At 43.9% G+C, this 22,046-nt stretch overlaps 1 protein-coding gene across 3 annotated transcripts; it reads right to left on the bottom strand.

The window, feature by feature from the left end:
• Positions 1 to 1,313: 1,313 nt before the first annotated feature.
• bmp1a (bone morphogenetic protein 1a) lies at positions 1,314 to 22,046 on the bottom strand. 3 transcript variants are annotated; one of them, XM_077715441.1, is made up of 20 exons: positions 21,594 to 22,046; positions 21,266 to 21,420; positions 15,765 to 15,878; positions 15,447 to 15,533; positions 14,785 to 14,902; positions 13,816 to 13,994; positions 13,418 to 13,523; positions 9,742 to 9,866; positions 6,558 to 6,673; positions 6,377 to 6,479; positions 5,305 to 5,421; positions 4,961 to 5,106; positions 4,695 to 4,890; positions 3,834 to 3,959; positions 3,322 to 3,750; positions 3,111 to 3,236; positions 2,246 to 2,373; positions 1,965 to 2,178; positions 1,648 to 1,898; positions 1,314 to 1,500 (listed from the first exon to the last, which is right to left on the bottom strand). In XM_077715441.1, exons 2-20 carry the CDS (start codon positions 21,411 to 21,413, stop codon positions 1,366 to 1,368), a joined length of 2,964 nt encoding a protein of 987 aa, XP_077571567.1. In that variant the 5' UTR covers positions 21,414 to 21,420; positions 21,594 to 22,046; the 3' UTR covers positions 1,314 to 1,365. The 3 variants fall into 3 exon arrangements, with proteins under 3 accessions (XP_077571567.1, XP_077571568.1, XP_077571566.1); XM_077715442.1 differs by lacking the exon at positions 21,594 to 22,046 and having other exon boundaries at positions 3,322 to 3,502; positions 3,590 to 3,750; positions 21,266 to 21,532; XM_077715440.1 differs by lacking the exon at positions 21,594 to 22,046 and having other exon boundaries at positions 21,266 to 21,533.

The following is a 22,046-nucleotide window of genomic DNA, read 5'->3' as shown; positions in this document are numbered from 1 at the left end:
GGGAGTCCAGTGCACTAACCTCTGCGCCACCAAGTGGACTACACTTTCCTCTGTAATCATTTGAGTGTCTTAAGTACAAGTCCACAGAAACAATTAAGGGGAAAATGATGTGTCCCGACCGGGATTCGAACCAGGGTCTCCCACACGGGAGTCCAGTGAGTTAACCACTGCGCCACCAAGAGGCTACACTTTCCTTGGCCGTCATTTCAGGGTCTTGACTACAAATATATAGAGACAAAAAAAGCTTCATTTTTTGAAGAAAAAAAGCCTTACAATACTATGTCGTTTTTTGAAGAAAAAAGCAGTCTTTTAAATTTAAAGTGATGAAAAAGATGTTTTTGTTGGTCCTGTAAATGATTAAGCAAGTGTCTGTTTTGAGTTTGCACGGCGGATGAACTTTGGTGGCTTGGTTTTTGAGCAAAACCTTGGACGTAGAAAAAGTCAAAAAAAAGTGTCAAAAACAGAGGATACATAATTCATATCTTTATTACCCCAGGTCACAGGGCACACACAACGTTCAAGTATGCCCGAGGAACTAAAATGGAGCAAGAAAAAAAAAAAAAAAAGCCAACATTTTGGAAAAAAAAGAGATAAAAAGCATTTTCAAAAGAAGTGAACTGGCATTTGCATTTTCCCCAAAATTCCTCGCCATTTTGGAACAATTCACCGTAAAGTGCTAACTGGTTCGAGCGGAGGGAAAACAAAAGCCAAGCGCCAGCCAGCGTCTTCTTCCCTTTTTTGGAAAAACAACAACAAAAAACAACAAAAAACAACAAAAAAAACCTGTCTGGCGCACATTTGACGACACAAGATGGAGGAGGAGGAGCTACAGTAACCAGCGAGGTGACCACAAGACCACGGAGCACGTTTCATTGATTAGTCCTTTAATAAGATAACTGCTTCCTTACGTTCCTTTTGTTAATGCCAAGAGTGAAAATAATAAAAATAATAAAAATAAAAACGTCCTTCTCCAGGTCCTGAGAATCCACCGATTTCCTCGTTGTGCCGTGGTTGGTTGGGAGGCACCATTTAAAAATTCAAAAATAAAATAAAATAAAATAATTGGAAATGGGAGGAAGGCTGGCTGGGATAAACCCCGCCCCCTGGCCGCCGGCCGCCAAAAAACCCGATCCCTAAGCGTTAAAAAACAAAAAAAAAAAATGTAAAGGAGGTGGCTTACGGCGGAATGGCTTTGTTTGCTCCTCCTCCTCCTCATTGGGGGCGGGGCTTCTGGCTCCGACTCGGGCCCCGGCGCGGCGTTGGCTGGGCCCGAGGTTGTTTGCGGGCGGCGCGGGGGGGCGGGAGCCTCCCTTTGGCCTTGGGCCCCCTCCCTTTGGCCCCGCCGGGCCCCCCTGCGGCCGCGGGTCACTTGCGCGAGTGCAGGGTGTCCTGGAACTTGGTGCTGGTGTAGCGCACGTGGAAGCCTTTCTTGTTGATGGTGTCGTCCGAGCGGAATTTGATCACCACCGAGTCGCCCGCCGAGTAGATCTCCTCGGGGGGCTGCCGGACAGAATATGGCGTCAGAAAAAGTTGTTTTTTTGAAGAAAAAAAGTCTTACTATAATATGTTTTTTTAACAAAAAAAAAAAGCAAGAAAAAAACGTCATAGTATTGCAAGAAAAGAGCGAGCATTTGGCGGCGGACTCACCCCGGAACCGCAGTAGCGTCCGAGCCTGGGAGACTTGGTGTCGGCCCCGTCGAAGAGCTCCATGTAGTCGTAGCCGCAGTCGGCCTCCTCCTCGATCTCAAAGGTCTGGAAGATGAGCTCCACGCCGTAGCCCTTCTCGGCCGAGATCACCCACTGGCAGTCGGACGCCCCGGGGTAATTGTTGTCGCCGAACTGGGCGTGGGAGAACAGATCCTTGGTCTTCACCTCGGCCTTCAGCCGCCCGCCGCACTCTGCCAACGGCAGACATTTTCAGAGGGCGGTAGTGAGCACCACGGCGGCCGTATTTGTTTCCGTACCTGCGGTGTGGGACGCCTCGAAACCCTTCTTCTGCACCGAATTGTCGGAGAAAAAGCGGACAAAGAGCTTGTTGCCGCTGGACGTGACGGGCTGCGGCTTCTTGCTGCCGCAGAAGCGGCCCAGCGTCTGCGCTTTGCCGTCTTTGCCGTCGTAGATCTCCACGTGGTCGTAGGCGCACTCCAGGTGGGCCTCCATGTCCATCTCGTTGAAGGCCTGGGGACGGAGGAAAGGGGACGGGTCAGGTTGGTGAAAACTCGGGCTTTTTTGAAAACCGCCTCACCATTTTGATGCGGTGGCCCGGCGTGGTGGTCAGCGACCAGGTGCAGGCTTTTTTGCTGGGGTATTTATCGGGCCAGTTGGGACTGGTGATGGTTCCGCTGACGCTGCTCACCGTGTGATCGCAGCCGGCTGCAAAATAAGGAGAGAAATGTGGTTCAATCAAAATGGCAATCTACGGAAAGGAGTTTCAAATGAGAGTTTGTGTTCCAAATTTCAGGTGATACTTTTGTTATTGACCTAATGGAGACAATATCCTGTGGGGGAGGAACATTTTCCACAGAATGCCAAATTACGAGTCTGAAATGATCATTTATTTGGGTCTTTTGCTGGGAAAAGGCACTTTATGGAGAAGCACTACCAATGTCCTCATACGCAGTTTCTGGGTAAGATGACAATTAGGCTTTTGTTGTTGATGATGACAACAAAGCCTATGTTCCAATTATCATTATTATTGTTATTAATGGTATGCATGCTTAAACCCAGTGTGGGTTTGTGGTGGGCACATTGAAAACCAGATTATGCAAAGCCCAACAAATTGGATCCGGCATGCATGCATGTACATCTATGTGTAAGTATGTTTATATGTGCTGATATGTATGTATATGTATATATATTTCAGCAACAAGCTTATTTATTTATACATTTATTTATTAAGGTATTTATTACCTATTTTTAAATGTCTAAAACGTCTTTTGTGGTGTCTGTATTCTCACCCTCTTGCTACTGTGACAACAAAATTTCCCGAATACGGGATGAAGTTATCCAATCCAAATGTCATCAGTTAGCAGTACCTTGGCAATGATGAGCACTCCAGATCTGGAGTTATGGTTTAGTTTTGAAATGAGATGAAATTGATATAGACGTACCCTCTTTGCAATCGTGCTTGTTCTCGTGCAGCACGAAGCCGCTCCGGCACTGGCAGCTGTAGCTTCCGAAGGTGTTGACGCATTCGTGTTGACAGCCGCCGTTCTCCTTGGAGCACTCGTCCTTGTCTGAGGACGACCAGACGTCGCGATCGGGCCCAAGGAAGTGCCGGGACGGACCGGGAAGTCCCGGGCATTCCGACGCTCCACTCACCGGAGAAAAACTGCGCCTTGAAGCCCTTCTTGGACACGGTGTTGTCCGACTTGAACTCGATGCGCATGTTGTTGTACTGCGAGGTGATGGCCTCGGGTTTCTCGGCGCCGCAGAACTTGCCGTGCAGCCTGGAGTCGGCCGACAGCCCGCTGCGCACCTCCACGTAGTCGTATTTGCAAACCTGCCGCGCGGACGACGCACGCCGCGCCCGGTCAGCTCTCTGGCGCCGGCGGGGACGCGAGAGCGGGGGCGGCCGGCCGGCGCTCACGTCGTTGCCCTCCGTCTCAAAGACGTCGAAGAGCAGGGTGATGCGGTACTGCGTGGGGGCCACCAGTTGCCAGATGCAGTTCTTGTTGGGCGGGTACTCTCGGGGCCAAGCCGGGCTGGTGATGGAGCCGTTCAGTTTGGTGATGAAGCCTCCGCAGGCGGCTGAAACACAAAACAAAAAAGGGTTAAAGGTGGGCTCAAAGGATTCAGACACGGAGGCCAATGAATGAATGAATGAAGCGTACCCTCGCAGCTACGTTTGTCGGCGGCCAGCTCGTATCCCGGGTCGCAGGCGCACTTGTAGCTGCCCAACGTGTTGAGACAGCGTTGCTCGCAGCGACCGTTGTCCGGCTTGGAACACTCGTCCATCTCTGGAACACAAAGGGGGTGGCTTAACGACATGGGAGGGGCTTGAAATAGACGCCCGTCTTGGCTAGCGCCGCCACGGAGACCGCAAACAAGACGCATCGGAGACACGGAATGGCTGGGGGATAGGCTCACCCCTACATAGAAAAAAACATAGGTACGCTAGCTGCTAGGAAGTTGGGGTTAGGGTTCGGGTCTGGGTTAAGGATGGGTTAGTGTTAGGGTTCTCGTAGCAAAATAGCATAACATAGCTACGCTAGCCGCTAGGGGGTTGGGGTTAGGGTCCTAGTAGCAAGACTATCTTAGCGGCTAGCATAATATAGGTATGCTAGCCTTGTGTCATGCTAGCAAAAAACTGATAATATACCAGCAAATGAGACTACGCCCTATCACACGGTGCGTTTTATAGCTGTGAAAATACGGTATATATATTTTTTTCTTCAGTGCCGAGTAGAAGCTTTCAAGGTTCAGCGCGGATTTTCACATTTTTATGAACAATTACAACAACAAAAAACAAATAAAAAATTCTGAACTTACAAAAAATAAAAAATAAAAATTCCCCCAGACCAAAAAAAATCAGCAATGTAGTGAAATTGCGATATTTGAGGGATTACTGTAATCCCAAAACAAGATCTGTTTATGAAGATTTTTTTTTGCGTACATTTTTTGTTGCTTGGCCTAACCCTGCAAAGTGAGTCAGTCCCGCCCACCCCTGTCACCCACCACCTCTGGACTCTGACCTTTAAAAAAGTTGGCAGCAAATCCGGCCTTGTTGACGGAGCCGTCGGAAACAAATTTCATCCACAGCTGGTTGGAGCTGGTTTTGATGTCGTCCGGCTTGTCGTAGCCGCAGAATCGGCCCAGCAGGGGGCTGTTCTCAGAGTTGCCGTCGCGTACCTCCAGGTAGTCGTACGCGCAACTGTCGTGTCTCTCGATCTGTGTCGGGAACGAGGGCGTGGGTTAAAACCGCGGTCCAAATCCTAGCCAGGGGGGGCGGAGCTCTTACCTCAAAGGACTGGAAGGTGAGGCCCACGTGGAAACCCTGAGCCACGGTCACCTTCCAAACGCAGGCTTTGTTGGGCCTGTAGTCGTCGGGGTAGTTGGGCGACTGAATCTGCCCGCTGTCCTTCTTGACTTCGCCGCCGCAGATGGCTGCACGTCAGAGCGAGAACGCCGTCAAAAAAAAAAAAAAAAAGAGGAGGGAAAATCTTTCACGCGTCGCTCGGACTAAATAAAACGTGATGATGGGATTTTGGCAACGCGGATTAATTGAAGGGAAGGAGTGAGTGAGTGGCGGGAAACAATAGAGCGGATTCTGCTGAGTTACTGCCCAAAAAAATGGCGGCTTACCCTCGTAAACGGCCGAGAAACCTTTTCCCACCCAGTTGCTGCTGCTGCGGAACTCGATCCACAGGCGGCTGTCGGTGGAGATGATGGGCTCGGGGAGTTTGTCGCCGCAAAATCGGCCTGCAGGAAGGAGAAAAAAGTCATGTAAATAAATTACTGCTTTTTTCTTTTTTGTGTAACTTTTTACAGTGTCAGGGAATTTAATCATTTTAGATAGAATATTTAGACTTTTCTTTTTTATAAATGGATTAAAAGAACTGGATTAAAAAAACAGAATATTCCGTTTTTTATAGATCTAAAACAATGTTTATTTTAGCTTTTTTTAAATATATTTTTTGATTTTACAAAATGATTTTTGAACTAAAAACAGAAAAAATGGATTAAAAATGACAATTATTGATTTAGAAGGGGGAAAATCGGGGAATTTAACCATTTTAGATATTATGTTTAGATTTTTTAAATAAATGGATTAAAAGAACTGGATGAAAATCCCTGAATATTCAGTTTTTATAGATCTAAAACAATGCTTATTTTAGCTTTTTTTAGATATAATTTCAGATTTTACAAAATGATTTTAGAACTAAAAACACAGAAAAAAATGGATTAAAACTGACAATTATTGATTTAGAAGGGGGAAAATCAGGGAATTTAACCATTTTAGATGTAATATTTAGTTTTATAAATTGATTAAAAGAACTGGATTAAAGGCCCTGAATATTCCGTTTTTATAGATCTAAAATGTTTATTTTAGCTTTTTTATACATTTTTAGATTTTACAAAGTGATTTTTGAACTAAAAACATAAAAAAATTGATTAAAAAATGACAATGATTGAATTAAAAGGGAAAAAATCAGGAAATTTAATATCCATCTATACTAATTTGATCCTAAAACAGAATGTCGACTTTCCTGGACCACAAAAAATGATGTGGTGGGCCAAATTTGGCCCCCGGGCCGCCACTTTGACACATATGAGTTAAATACTAATCTTATTTAAAATATTATTGGCACGTTTTATTCAATTTTAAGATTAAGCCATTGAAATAAATCTCGAAATATAGTCAATAAAAAATGACCTTTTAGGGGCGCCTTCCTCCAATATCCATCCCTAATTTCCACATGGTCGTACCAACACAGATGACTTCGGTAGAGATCCATGGAAGTGAAGTTCAGAATGATCTTTAAAACAAACAAACAAATAAAAAACTGAACGTTTACTGACAGAAAAAAAAGACAAAAGGCAGAGAATAGACAAACTTTTTCTCCGGGTGTGACGGATATTCTCCAGATGCAGTGCATGTAAGCCGAGTAGCCGTTGGGAAAACCCGGAGAGGAGAAATTCCCGCTGCTGTCCTGCAAACTGTCCCCGCATCCTGTCAAAAAATTACAAAAAAAAAATACAATAAATAAATACATAAATACAATACAATCTGTTTCAAGCACTTCCTAAAAACAAATGGGAATATTTTGAAACTCTTGTTTTTAGAAGAGTCCATATGTTGGACTTTTCCCCATTGGGAACAAAAACAGCATCAAAATACATTACATAACATTTAAAATAAATAAAAAAAACACTCTCTGAAATGAGTTTTCAAATTAAAAAGACTAAATAAAAACCCCCAATGAATAAAGTATTCTTCTTTAGCATTTTTTTTTTCAATTCTGGCTTTAAATGAGTTTTTCATGACTTGACGTCCAATCCATCTGAACTGGGAGGGTGGGCAGTGAGCCACAAATGTTCTTTCCCAGTTGTAATGGTAGCCAACCAGTTCAAAAGTCAAATGGTGAGGTGTAGCTCCTCCTCCCGTGACCTTATGACCCCGCTAACCAAATGAAAAGCATTTTTTTATTCTTCTAATGGACATATTTTGATTGTCCTTCCCAATGACGAGCTTCAACCTGGAGATGCTCGGAAAAAAAGCGTCTTCTGAAAATAAACTTTCCATAAATAACTCAAATCTCATGAGGATGTGCTAAATTATGCACGCCATGCCCTGAAAATCAATAAGGAAAACACTAAGCTAGCCTAGCAAATACGTGGCTCACAGTTGCTATCTTTTACAGGCGAAAATAAGGAGACTGCTTACGTGGGGCGGCCATTTTGTGCCATCACGTCTACCTTTTCCAATAATAAGTTAGATACGTATTGATATTTGCAGTCAAAATTTTCTACTTTTACCAAAAAACAAAAAATAATAATAATTGGGTAGTGAAGTCTATTTAAAATTGTAAGTTAGCATGGAAAATAGGAAGATTTATGAGTTTTTTTTTAGCTATATAAAGGCAATGGAGAATACATTTAATTGGCTAAAAGAGAATTAGCATGAATCAAATCACAAAGTTTTAGCTTCTATTTTCCCAACTTTTACAGATTCATTCATTTTCTGAACTGCATATCCCCACGAGGAATCCGGGGGGTGCTTAAGCCTATCCAACCCAAAAACGAGCCGATTGCGGGCAAGACTGAGTCGAATAACTATATACGTAAAGCTAATTTAGTGTTCAATTAGCATAGCATGCGTGTTTTTTTGGAATGCGGGAGGAAAGTACACGGAGAAAACCCAGGCCAGCCTGGGATCAAACCCAGGACCTCAAAACTGTGGGGCCGATGCGCTAACCACTTTACCACCGTGCCGCCCAACCTAAAATTATTTTTTTCTTCTCGATTTGAAGGAAGGAGATTCTTTCCAGTGCCGTGATAAAAGTCTGTTCTGAAAAAAGAGGAGAAAGGCCAAACAGCTGATTGGTATGTGGCCAAGCCCTGGAGGGAGGGAGGGAGGGAGGCCCCTTCATTGCGGCCTCTTGTTATTTTAACCTCCTTCCTTTCACTTGAGCTACGGGAGAAATGAAAAAGAAAAAGAAGAAAAAGCTCATCCTTCCCAAACGTTGATGTTAACAAGGAAGGCATGGCCCCCAAAGAACTTTGGATGACAAACATTTCCAGGAATGTGACGTGAAGCCAGTGGAGGAGGAAGCTTCTTTTTTTTTTTTTTTGGTGGCTTTATTTTCCGGGAACACGTGACGGCTGCCGCGTGGCACGTGAGCTCCTCCCCCCTAGAGAGCGCCGCGGGGGAAGATGACGTTGCGGATCTGCTCCGTCCGTGCGCTACAGTATACCCTCCGTTATCATGAATTTACTTCTACCACGTGTTTTTCTGCTATTAATTTTTTTTTAAAAAATATATATATTTTTTAAGTTCATAAAAATGTGAAAATCCACGCTGAAACTCGTAAACACAGCTATGTTACCTATGTTATGCTATCTGCTAGCGTACCTATGTTAATCTATCGACTAGCATACCTATGCTATGTTAGCCGCTAGTGTACCTATGTTATGCTATCTGATAGCATACCTATGTTATGCTATCCGACAGCGTACCTATGTTATGCTAGCCGATAGCATACTTATGTTATGCTATCCGATTGCGTACCTATGTTATGCTATCCGACAGCGTACCTATGTTATGCTAGCCGATAGCATACTTATGTTATGCTATCTGATTGCGTACCTATGTTATGCTATCTGCTAGCGTACCTATGTTATGCTATCCGCTAGCGTACCTATGTTATGTTAGCCACTAAGCCACTCTTGCTAGTAGGACTCAGCACTAAAAAAAAGTTATAATTTGGGTGAGTGACCCTTTTATATGCATGGTCCATCTACATGAAGCGCGATATTGGAGGGATGACTGTAGTTCCATATAAGGCTAAAAAAGCGTCCATTTGCGGGGCCCGCCTGCCCAGCTGCTTCGACTTTGACGGTTGAGCAATGGCGAGGCGACCTGTGATTAAGCACGCCACTCGCAAACGTGGCGGCGGCGGCCTTACGGAAGGTCCCACTCTGTTTACGTCTGCCAGTGTAAACAAAGCTTTCGCTAAAAGCCAATGGCTTACGTAACTTGCCGCTTCCGTGGCCCTCCGTCGTCCTCTCGTGACCAACGTACATTCTGCCTTTAGATCAAAGTCGGTTTTCGTTTGTTTACACTTTTATTTGCTAGCGCTGCTTTTCGGATGCTCCGTAAATCATTCATAGACGTGAACATTTGTACAAAATGGGTAAAGGCACTTTTTTTGGTTGTGGTTGTCTTGATTTACATTTTTTAAAGACTTTACTCAAACATTTTAAGATGAAAAAGTGTGTGTTGGCTTTAAAAATATGGGAAAGTCAGTTTGATTTGTTTTTAAGATGTATAAAATGTGCTGACTCATGTGTATCGATCCATTAAAAAAGAAAGCTTTTCCCATTTTCTTTAGAATTTGATGGTAAAAGCATGAATGACTTTGCCAGCCGTGGTTTTGGACCCGTCTCAAGAAAGCGCAGCAACCACACGGACGGCAGATCTCTCACGCGTGTGCAAAAATAGACGCAGAGAAGAAGAAGAAGAAGAAGAAGAAGGAGGAGGAGGAAAGGGAAAGAAAAGACAGCCATTTTGGCTCTTACTGGAGCATTTGTAGAGTTTGCGGGCCTGCGCGATATCCCCTTTGCTCAGTCTGGTCCTCTGACCAATGGGAGGTCGAACGCCGTTCACGTCGTAGCGAGGCAGGATGGTGTCCAGGAAGATGCCCCTGCATGATACACACAAAGAGGGAGGAAAGAAACGTGAGTGCCGGCTGACCCCGGAGAGCCCGGCTCGTTCGGGGTCAAACGCGTGGCTCAGAACAATGCCAAAAAAAAAATATGACAGCGATTCACTACTATTTTGCTTATTTCTGCCATTTTGTAGCTCTGTCATATTACAGTAGATTGGTTTGTGGGCCACATTAACGTCAACTCCATTTCATGTGGACCATTTTAGATAGAATATTTACATTTTTTATATTATAAATGGATTTAAAGAACAGGATTAAAAGCCCTGAATATTCAGTTTTTTTTATATATCTAAAACAATGTTTATTTTAGCTTTTTTTAAATATATTTTTAGATTTTACAAAATTATTTTTGAGCTAAAAACACAGAAAAAATGGATAAAAAATGACAATGGTTTATTTAAAAGGGGAAAAATCAGTAAATTTAATATAAATGTATACTTTTCATTTGAAGTTGATCCTAAAACTGAAAATTGGCATTCATGATTGACTTTCCCGGGCCGTACAAAATGATGCGGCGGGCCACATTTGGCCCCCGGGCCACCACTTTGACACCTGTGTATTGCAGTAATCCCTCGATTATAGCGGTTCATGTAGACCAGACATGGCCGCCATAAATGAAAAAACACCAAGTAGAGTCACCCCTATTTAGAAAAAAATACATAAAACATATATTTTGTTTACTTTAGAGTTGAGTTCTAGTAGCAAGCGGAGGAAAGTGGGAGTGGCTTCCACTTGCGAGTTTCAGCATGGATTTTCACATTTTTATGAACTTACAAAAAAAGTGTGTTGTTCATTTGTTGGTTAAAAAAAACCGAGCAGTCATGGCATTCCGTGGTTTACTCATCCGTGGTAAGTCACCTGAATCAACACGCTGCTTTGCAAGGCCACACCCACAAAATCACCAAAAATGACGGTCCAATCACAGCACCAAGTTCATTTCAATGAGTTTATGTTACGAGCGTGTTGCCGTGCAAAAAGCGGAAAGGCTCTTTTCTTTTTGTCTCTCCCTTGACACGTTTCTGGTTTTTCTCGGCGCGGTGGCCCCGCTGGTCCCCGCTGGTTCCCACGGCGACGCGCCTATCAACGGCAGGCATGCGCAAACATCGCGCCCCGAGCTAACAGTTTGGACGGACGGATGGATCCGGGCGAAACTGCGCTCAGGCCGGTGTCGGGGGAGACAAAGAGCCCGTTGGCGAGTCTCTGTTTGCGTTGGCCAGGCTCCTGCGACCAATCGGAACAAAAACCCGTAAGGGGTTAGCTAACGGAACCCGGACCAGATCCCGAGAAGACGGACGGCCGGACGGCCGGGAAGGGAAGAAAACGCGGCGACGACTTCAAGCTATCGATGTCAATCTAGCCAGCTAGCTAGACGTAATCATGAACTCTATTGATGATGTCACAACCAAAATGAATGGGCGTTCCCATGCAACGTTTTGGGTGAAAGTAATCACTATGCCATGGTTTGAAAAAAACATCAAATTAATTTTCTACATGTAAAGTGACATGAAATTTTCATTTTTTCATCGCACTTTTAAAGTAAAAGGGCGGAGCCAGTGGTTAGCGATTCAGCCTCGCAGCTCTGGGGTCCTGGGTTCGACTCCAGGTCTGTCTACCTATGTGTGGTTTGCATCTTCTCCACCGGGGGCCTAATTGGGTTTCCTCCGGGTATTTCCGTTTCCTCCCACAAAAGATGCATGGTTGGACAAACAAAAGCAGACTACGATCGGTCGCTACGTCTCGTCTGCTCTTTGCTAACGACGAGATTCCGGGAAGCCGAGACACCATCTTTGTGCAAATACGCCGTGGCGGCCCAGCGCCAGCCGACGCGCGGAGCTTCCTGCCATGTGTGTGTGTACGTGATTGTGTGTGTGTATTTGTGTGTGTGTGTGTGTGTGTAGTAGGTCAGGAATGCGCTTCACTTAGTCGAGAGGCCAAATTTGTCTTTTCTTTGTTGACACTCGTCGAGGAAATAGCACGGAGCCTTTGCCCGGATTCTACACTTGGATTCATTCAGCCAGCATTCGAGGCTCACGGGGGGTGCTAGAGTCTACTCCAGCTAGCTACAGACAACCAGAATCGCCATTTTCCGACCCGTCACATGACAAAGACCACGAGTCTGGACTACTGTATTCCGGTTTTGAGTCGTACACCCCTTACTTGTAACGGCATTGTTAGTTTCAACTATGCAGAGGCAAACTGTCCCAAAAATTCAATAGTTTTGGATCCGTGTGAGTTTTGATTTATTTTTATACTTTTTGACATGTTACTACCATTGATTTAATGCATCAAAATGTTGAATTTGACATTTTTAGAGGTCCAAAACTAAAGAAAACAATGTTTCAAAGGCATTTTAATACGTATAGCCTTTGAAATGGTTACTGGTCCGGCAGGACGGTTTAAAAAGGCTGAAGCTACTGGTTCCAAGATAACGAGCAGTTTTAGCTGGGCCATCATTTTTAAGGGGAATCGCTGAAAAGCATAAAACACCTGGAAAGCAGCTTGCCTGCTCGGTATTACAGACCATTAAAAAAAGTTCTTCAAAAAGACTTGGCACAATAACGAGGTCCAAGAAAAAAGTTTAACGAGCCATCGCACGTCGCCTTGAAAGCGGCGGCGGGGGTTCGTTTTTTGCGTCGACCATCGTGTCGGGGTTTTTTGTGGCAGTTGCCGCGTGGCCTTTTACGAGGTCTGGGGAGCCCATTTTATTTGAACAAGCTGCGGGATGTGGCTCGCGTGTACATCCACATCTTTAATATATAGTTAGGGAAACTTGGCTTGGACATGAGAGCGACTTTTTTGCTGCGTAGCTTGGAAATGTTTGATTACGACGTGACGATAAGGTCCGTTTGCGTTGAAATATAAACGTTCCGTTTCAATGGATTTGATCATTTTGGGGCTTTTTATATTGTCAGGTCTGTATGTTTACATTTGTTTTTGAAAAAATGTCATTTCTAGGTCATTTCTAGGAATGTTGGTGTGATTAGTTATTGTTTAATTCTGTGTTTACTTTTTTTGTTAGCACGTGAATGGCTTTTTCCATTGAATGTTAGCATTAAGCTAAAACCTCAAGATTTTGTCTGATCGCAGAATTTTTTTTCCAATTTTTAGGCTTTTTATATTGTCAGTTCAGTATTTGTTTACGTTTTTTTACATTTAATGTAATTTCTAGAAATGTTGGTGTGAATAGTTATTGTTTAAGTAAGGTATTATTTTTTTGTTAGCACGTGAATGGCTTTTTCCATTAAATGTTAGCATTAAGATGACATAAATAAAAAAATCAAGATTTTGTCTGCGATAAGAATTTTTTTCCCTATTTTTTGGCTTTTTATATTGTCAGTTCCGTATTTGTTTACATTTTTTTAATAAAATGTCATTTGAAAGATTATTTTAGAGTTGTTGGTGTGTATATTTATAGTTTAATTTCATGTTATTTTTTTTTGTTAGCACGTCAATGGCTTTTTCCATTGAATGTTAGCATTAAGCTAATATAAAAAAACAGATTTGAGCGATTATTTAAGTTAACATACCTGGAAAATGTGTTGCGAGCGTAGTGCATGATGCTGTCAAAATCATAGATCTCGCCCAAAGAGTCCACTTCCCCGGGTTCCATTTTTAAAAAGTTGTACTCTTGTCCTGCCAAAACGAGAAGAAAAAAAACACGTGCTTGTTATTTTCTGCCCACACACGGTAAATTCCGATATGGACGCTCTAAAACTGCAAGACAAATTGACTTAATATGACGAAACGAGGGTCCTATATCCAAACATTTCCTTAAAATATTGCCCAATCATTGCATGGGATGCCCTGTAGCTCATTTGGCCTCACACACACACACACACACACACACACACACACACACACAAGGATAATACATGAATAAATACATAGATGGATGGATAAACCTCCTAATGAGTTGATTGATTACCTGGCTGGATGTTGTCCCGGATGATGCTAACGTGCTCGTCCCGATCGGGTCGCGTGTGTTCGTGCCAGAATCCGATCACGTGACCAAGTTCGTGGACCACGATGCCGAATTTATCGCAGTTTTTCCCGATGGAAATGGCTTGGGGGCCTCCTCCGCGTCGACCCACGTACGAGCAGCACCTGGATGGATGGAAGGGGGAGGCGGTTAAGGGGCGGAGCTAGCAAACTCACTTGGCTTCATTAAGGTTGGTACGTCGTACATTACGAAAGACGTTATGAATGAGCTAATTAACAAAAAGGGGGAGAATGAAGCTCCTTCTCTTCTACTTGGAAATGACATTCACCACATTTCATCTTTCCGCCATTGCCGCCGCCACCTCCGGCCGGGCGTGACATTAAAAGGTTGCTCGCTGGGCGTAGGATGATGAGCTAGCCGGCCAGTGAGCCAGCGCACGCGTGGCAGACGGCGCTCTCTAATTACCGCCGCGCTCTCTCGAGACACGCCTTGAACTTTGCAAAGGACGGCGTGGGGGGGGGGGGGGGGGTCGGGTGGACCAGGGGCTGGATAATGCCAGCCATGGAGGCACTTGGCCAGCTAAAAATGGACACTAAAATTCCACTGGGAAAAGCCTTACAATTGGACCCATGGCATCGTACATAGGCATAAATGTAAAAAAAGGCATTTTTGGGATCTGTCCTTGTGTGGTTTGACCTTTTTGTGGCGCAAAACCCGCAGCTTTTCAACAATAAATGTCCCAAGCCAAGATTTTTCAGGTCCAACGCCCTGGCCAATGGTTTTTCGGCAACCCAGTGACCTTCCCGTCACGTTCGAGTGGGAAAAAACTGGTGCCGACATCCGGGAAACGGCTAACGAGGTAGTTCTTCTCGGCGGGGGAGCGGAAGGATGGGAAAGACGGGAGCGACGTGGCGTGGAAATGACAGCGTGGGCTTTTCCGGAGGGCTAACTCACCCGCACGGTCGGTAAGTGAAGACAATGTAGCTCTCCTCCTGCGTCCTTTCGATGAAGGTCACGCAGGTGTGCTTCTCCCAGTGGCGCATGGCTTGGCGGAAGATGGCTCGCTGGCTGCCTGAAAACAACCGGATGGACCACAGGGTCAACACAATGTCTGTGAAAGTGTCTCCGGCTGTGCGTGTGTGTGTGTGCTAAATTCTTCAACGAGTTGGCTAGCTAGCGGCGGCTCAACTTAGCATGTGTGTGTACAATGCACATTGTCAATTGGAACGCTTGAAAGTGTATTTAACCAAGAAAAATAAAGCCAAAAAATGGCTACGATTTTAAAATTGACTAAACACATTCATTTGTTTATTTTCTGAACCACATTATCCTCACTAGGGTCGTGGGGGGTGCTTGAACATATCCAAATCGACTTTGGGGATAGATTGAATTGGTGGCAAGCCAATAACTGGGCATCTTGAGACCAATCACTCTTGGCTAGGGGCAAGTTAGCATACAGTTAGCCTAGCAAGCATGTTTTTGGGAGGGAAACCCACGCAAGAACATGCAAGGACCCACCCGGGATCGAACCCTCGACCCCACGACGGTGAGACCAGGCCTACTAACCACTATCTTATTTTGACATCATAGAAAAAGAAGGAAAAAGATGGACTTACCACTAAAATTGCCACTGATGACATATGGAATAACGCCTTCGGGCCAAACGCGTTCGGGTCTGGACGTGGCGGCCCGTTTCCTCCGACCTGGGAACAAAATGGCGGACCAATTTCAACAAACAGAAATCTTTTCTATCCACTAATTCCGACACGTGCTTATCGCTGGATAATCCCGTTTACGGGTTTAAAATTGCAAAAGCTGACTGTAAATCACCTGAAAAACTAATGCTGCGTTGCTATTTTTAATCTCTCCCGGGAACGAATGGTCGCCTTCACGTCCCGTTTTGATTTGTGTGTTTTTTGTTGTTGTTGTTGTACCTGCATTTGTACGGTTTACAGTCTGGACAGTTCTGCTGGCCAAATCGATGATTCTGTCCACTTTAAAGGAGCGTAAATCCTCCTCGTCCAGTGCGATGTCTCCCAGGAAGGCGACTGAAATGGACAAAAAGAGGGAAAATAATCAGACAAAATGCAAAAAGTTTTAGCAGGAAAATTAAGCCCAAAAAAATAGAGAAAAAACATGCCGAATATTGTGTGTGGACGACGATGCTAACATTGCTAAATGCTTTACTGTAGTGCTGAAACTTGTTAGCATCATTAAAAGTAGCCCACCAAACATAAATTGATACACTTCAAGTCTTTTTTGGGGGGTTTCAGACAAAAAAAAGTCAAAATGTTCGTAAAGTTGGTCTTTAAGGTGGTCTTATATTTTTATAAGTGGCATACCAAAAACAAATTTAAAGTCGCTTATGGTCTTTTATAGTGCGTTTTAGACAAAAAAATGTCAATATTTTCAGAAAATTAGTCTTTAAAACTCTTAATTTTACCCAGAATACAATCTTATGAAGCAGAATTTGATTGAAAAATACGATTTGTGTGTTGAATTCTTGGTGGTGGGGAGCACAACAGAGACAAATTGACAAGTCTCGTCTTAATGAGAAGCAGCAAATGTGATACGCTAATGTGGGGCACCTTCAACAAGGACGACGGGCTTTTTAATGAGGCCAAGGAGAGGGACGAAGAAGAAAAAAAATGAAGACTTTACGAGGAATGTGCTTTTTATGAGAAAAGAAAGGACGGCCCCACGTTTCCACGCAGGAAAGGCCCACGGTTGTGCGGGCACACAGCTGGCTTTAACGATCTTTTAACACCGCCACCTTTGCACAATTTATGGCTACGTGCGGCGTGCCGTCGCCAAAGTGGGAGGAAATCCATAAAAGGTATTACCCCCCCTTTCTAGATCAGGTGATGGTCTGATCCAGATTCTATTTAGAATCGTCAATATGGGGGATGCTTACAAGATATAACTCGGACATTTTTTTTCTTATTGCCGTCAAACCACTCTAAAATGAAGAAACACACAATTATTTTCTGAACCGCTCACAAGGGTCGCGGGGGGTGCTGGAGCTTATTACAGCTGACTACGGGCAACAAGCCGGGACATGAGGAGACAAATAACCAATCACTTGCTATTTAGCGTGCAGTTAGCCTAGCTAGCATCTTTTGGGGAGTGGGAGGAAAGCTAGCAAGACCAGGGAATCCACCTGGAATCCAACCTAACCCGGCGCCATCTTGGAAAAAATAAAAAACATTACTTGGACAACGTCGGCGGGCCGGATTAAAAAGCCTAGCGGGCCGTAGTTTGACCACCCATGCGCTAACCATTGCAGTTAATGTAAACCAAACTTAACCGCGGTCATTGAAAAATCGCAAAGTATGGTCACCCAATACGTTTTTTTTATTTACTTATTTTTTCTTTCACGTTTATAAACTTTAAAAAAAACTTAGGTGAACTTTTTGGGCCAAAACCAAAGTGGTGAGGTCTAGTGGGCGGGACCTCCAAGGAAAAAGTGAGTCGGACACCCAGGACTTGGACGATAGTCAAGACAAGCCAGAGAATGGGGGCGCTTTTGGACCAGAGGTTAACGACGACAATAAGGCCGGGCCGACGACATGACGGGACAGGTTCGAATTCCACAGGATTGAAAGGAACCTCCCCAATAGTTGACGCTTCGGGGGGGGGGGAAATAAAAACATCTTGCCTTGGCTAATTGGGAAGCTACGTACGTTATCAACACTTTGAAAAAATAAATGTCATTGGTGGATTTTGATGGCGCCGGCCGGGATTGGACGTTAATCTCCTGGTCTCCGATCTTTAATTATCCGCAGACAAATGATTTGGGGAGGGGAGGGAGGTCCTTTTTTTTTTTTTTTTTTTAGTTAGGCGGCTCCGGGGCAGGATTGAGGACGAGTTACGGAAAAGTCCGCTAAAGGCTAAATCCGTCCGTCTCGGCTCAAAGGCCGAGCCAGCGTAAACACGGGAGAGAGACAGCGGTGTAGATTAAAATCCGCCGCGGCCAGATGGTTATGATACTAATATATAATAAACCCATTGACATGATGCGGTGGAGGGGGAGGGAGGGGATTGCGTTTGGCACCAAATCCCATCATGTGTTCGGGAATCGGGCTCGATCGCCCCCGATTCTTGCAAGGGTGTCAAACTTGGTTCGCGGGCCGCTTTAACTTGATTTGATGTGGGCCAGATCATTTTAGATAGAATATTTAGATTTTTTTTTTTGTAAATGGATTAAAAAAACGGAATATTCTGTATTTTATAGATCTAAAACGTTTATTTGAGCTTTTTTTTAATTAGTAAAGGAAAATCTCTTTTAATCATTATGTTCCATATTATAGTAGAAAACAGAAAATATTTTTATATATTTTAAGATTTTACGAAATTATTTTTGAACTAAAAACACAGAGAAAATGATTAAAAAATGACAATTATTGATTTAAAATGGGGAAGATCATGTATCATCATAATCATTATGTTCCATATTATAGTGTAAAACATAAAATATTTTTATATATTTTAAGATTTTGCGAAATTATTTTTGAACTAAAATCTGAAAAAATGATTAAAAAATGACAATTATTGATTTAAAAGGGGGAAATCAGGTAATATAATATCCATCTATACTCTTTATAGATTAGATTTGATCCTAAAACATAAAGTCGGCACTCATGATTGACTTTCTCAGACCGCACAAAATGATGCGGCGGACCACATTTGGCTCCCGAGCCGCCACTTTGACACCAGCACCGTATTGGGTCGGACGATCGACCAATCGGATTCAAGTACGCCCACAAGTACGACAAAGCCGAGTGTAACAGAAATGGAGGCGAGATGGGCCGCAGCGCGTAATCCGGGAACGCATGACAAAAGCCGCCGCCTTTGGCGAGCCGTGTTTGCTAACAAACGCCGCATTTGAATCCCAATGGGAGCCATTAAGGCCATTAGCATGGGATAACGCCGTCACCTCTCCAGTTCTCATTCCTCGGTCGTGGCGGAAATCGGAACGGTCGCCTTATTTTGCTCCGGGGTCGGGAATTTACGGCTCAAGAGCCCTGTGCGGCTCTTTTGATAAGTGCCTATGCTAATTTATGGAAAGAAAGCGCTGTCACTCAGCTAGACGTGAAGTCACAAGGGAGAAAAGTGGAGGGAGCTACCCAGAGGAAGTTTTTAATGGGAAATATTAAATGTGGTTTTTGGGGGGGTTGCTTTTAATAAAAAAAATAATCCAGCGGTTGTATTTTGAAAAAAAATAAGGCAAGCGCAAGGGGAATGACATAAATTGCTGTTTGTCTGGCCTACGCCGGCCGGCCGACCAGCCCTGCTTTCTTTCCTTTGGCACAAGGTGAATGACCTCCAGTCAGCGCCGGCTGGAGAAAGGAAAGACTTGTAGGTGGGCGGAGCCGGGGGCGGAGCTAGGGGGCGCTTTGCTGGCGGCTAGCTTGGGGAAAGAAGACACAGCCAAAACCTCATTTTAGGAAAGCGGAAAAAGCCAAGGAAGGATCACCGTTAGCGCGCAACATTCACAAATGCTAACAGTACAAGTGCACTACTTGTCAAATATTAGTATTATTCAAAAAAATAAAAATTAATTGGCCAGAAGATTGGTCAACAGTATAAATGGTGAATGGCTCACTTCTTGGGGAGTATTGAGTTTAAATTAATTATTTTTTTTCTTTTCTGAAATGCTGAGGCTTTTTTATATATTTATTCATATATATTCATTTCTAATTTGATGCATTAATTGACATGAGAAGTGACAACGTTGACCTATTTTTGACAAAAATCAAAATATGTAGGTTAAGGGTCTTCCTTTTTTTTAATTAGACACTGATCGTTGAATGCCGTGTGCTATTTTTTCTTAATCAAGAGGATTAATCCGTTTCTGTGGACTAAAAGATCTTTTAATCATCTTTGAAATATGATTTCTTTCTTTGTTTATTGGAAGAACAAAATGAAAATGAATTGACCGTATTTTCTGACATATTAGTCACCCACCGCGTGCATTTTAGCGGCACCCTGAGCATGCCATGGCAGGCATAAGTGCGCCAGTTTTTTTCACATTTTATGCAAGATACACTTATTTTTTTCTTTCAATTTGATTTATAGACATCAAAACAAATTTTCTTAAGCATTTTATCTGTTTATATTTCCCCCAATTTGAAATAAACGACCGTATCGGCCGAATTATGTAATTTGTATGCATGTCGGGTCTAATTTATGCGCATATAAGCCGTACCTTTGATTCTGTCATCACCTTTTTAGCCACAAATCCGGCCTATATGCAGTAAATGACGTCTCTTGATTTTATTTCAAGTATTTTAAGCAGTCTACTAAACCAGACGACCCCTGTTTACTTTGTCTATTTTTGAAAAATCCTCCTTTTATTGCTTTTCGCTGCTCAGGAAAGGGAAAAAAATCTTAATAAACCTGTCAAATTAATTTCTTATTCCTGGAGCAGAAACACTGAAACTTGAAATACTCGAAGGAAAACACGACTCCCTTCTTGGTAGTTAAGAATCATAAAAAAGGAGAAAAAAATAGGCATAAGAAGCGGAATAAACAAGTGGAATAAGAAGCACGTTTTGCAAGCAGGTGGTTGTCGTGACCGTCTTTGACCTCTGGCAGACAAATGACCCGTAACCATAACATCCTCCCAGCAGTCGCCGCGCAAACGCCGCATGGCCGACGCGGAACGGGACGTCACGTAGCGGAATCGTGCGGTAAAACCAATCCAGATTTGTGCGTAATTGCAGTTTTTTTTAAAAGAAAGGGAAACAATAACAGGACGTAGCCTCTTGGTAGCTAACCCTACTTGTGTTTTTATACAAAGCTACAATATATCCACCCCTTTTTTGGGGTGATGGGGGTCAAAGATTGGCGCTTTTTGATCCAAGTGGGGCTTTTTGAGTCAGCTTGCCACATCACAAAAACGGACACGGACATGACAAGAATCCGCTTTGGGGACTTTTAGAGGTCGGCGTTAAAAGGAATCACTCGGAAAATGTCAGGGAAAAAAATCCCAAAGGGATTTGGCAAGACTGACGAGTTCAGAGTGCAAAAAAAAAACATTATCGCGACCATTCAAATGTGCCAAAATGGACCAAAACTGATTATTTGGACACTGACAACGTCCTGAAAATGAAGCACGCGCTGTCTAAAAAAAAGTTCATCTATAGGTGTGTCATAAGAAGAAAGAAAAAAGAAAAGAACCCCAACTTTTTTGGTTACCGGTGGAAAGTTTTGGGGCGAAAAACGGCCACTGAAATGTTTTCAAAGCGCGTATCTCAAAAGCAAACAAACGCACATGATGTCCTTTTGGAGGCTTTTTTTTAAATCCCTACAACTCCTTTCCAAGCACTGTCATCTCAAATCGACCCCCCCAAACAAAAGCGACAAAAGAACATCACGACGAGGCGCATTTGAAAGAAGAAGAAAAAAAATCGTTAAAAAAATCTCAACTCACCAGCTTTGCAGGGATCCTTGTAGTCGAGCACATCTGATGTGGCAGCAGCCGCTTCCAGCAAGTAGCTCGGCTCCATGGCCTCCAAATCCACGGCCAGGATCACGCCGAGGCAGCTCAGGAGAAGCCAACATCTCGCCGAGAGATCCATGATTGTGCTGGAAGGGGGAGACGGACGAATGCGAGAGATTAAGGTAAAGGGGAAAAAAGGGGGGAGAAAGAGAGAGAGAAAGGGGGACACCCAGAGAGAGAGAGAGAGAGAAAGGGAGAAATGGGAGGTTTTGGGGGAGAAACGAGATCCCTCCGGAGGGCGGGTTTAAAAAAATCCAACCTCTCTCCGGTGTCTTCTTGGCTTTAGGGGGCGGCAAGAGGCGGGGAGGAGGGGGCTCGATACCACGGTGATTGCTGTCCTCCCTCCAGGCTACCGCTTGACAAACTTTGATAAGGCAAAACAAAGCCCCAAACGTCGACTTATTTCTTGGCTAAAAGCCGACTAGTAGTCCATTTTTTTCTTCCTGGGACGTTGACTTTGTTTTGAGTGCCTTATCCAAACAAAAGAGTCCCCACCTGGAGCCATGGTTGCTCGTAGAGCTAGCTTGCCGAGTGACGTGTTAGCACTTGAGTTAGCGCTTTTAGAATGGCGGAACGTTCCAATTTGGGCTTTGTTTTTTCAAAATGGGCTTTTAGGGAAGGCGTTCGGAACACCACGCTTGAGCCTTTAACCCGCTTTTTCTTCATTTTTGCTGAACGGGCAGGAGACGGACTCGCGTGGAACGCCTACGTG

This window comes from Stigmatopora nigra, chromosome 4 (assembly GCF_051989575.1).
Source record: "Stigmatopora nigra isolate UIUO_SnigA chromosome 4, RoL_Snig_1.1, whole genome shotgun sequence".
Taxonomy (NCBI): domain Eukaryota; kingdom Metazoa; phylum Chordata; class Actinopteri; order Syngnathiformes; family Syngnathidae; genus Stigmatopora; species Stigmatopora nigra.
The sequence above is the reverse complement of the archived record's forward strand: the minus strand, read 5'-3'. Positions and strand labels throughout refer to the sequence as shown.

Excerpts from the sequence above, each read along its gene's own strand:
- bmp1a (XM_077715441.1), bottom strand. The coding sequence starts at position 21,413 with ATGGATCTCTCGGCGAGATGTTGGCTTCTCCTGAGCTGCCTCGGCGTG. Across the intron at positions 15,879-21,265 it reads CAAGGATCCCTGCAAAGCTG|TCGCCTTCCTGGGAGACATC; the intron begins GTGAGTTGAGAT and ends TGTCCATTTCAG. Across the intron at positions 2,374-3,110 it reads CAAGCACGATTGCAAAGAGG|CCGGCTGCGATCACACGGTG; the intron begins GTACGTCTATAT and ends CTTATTTTGCAG.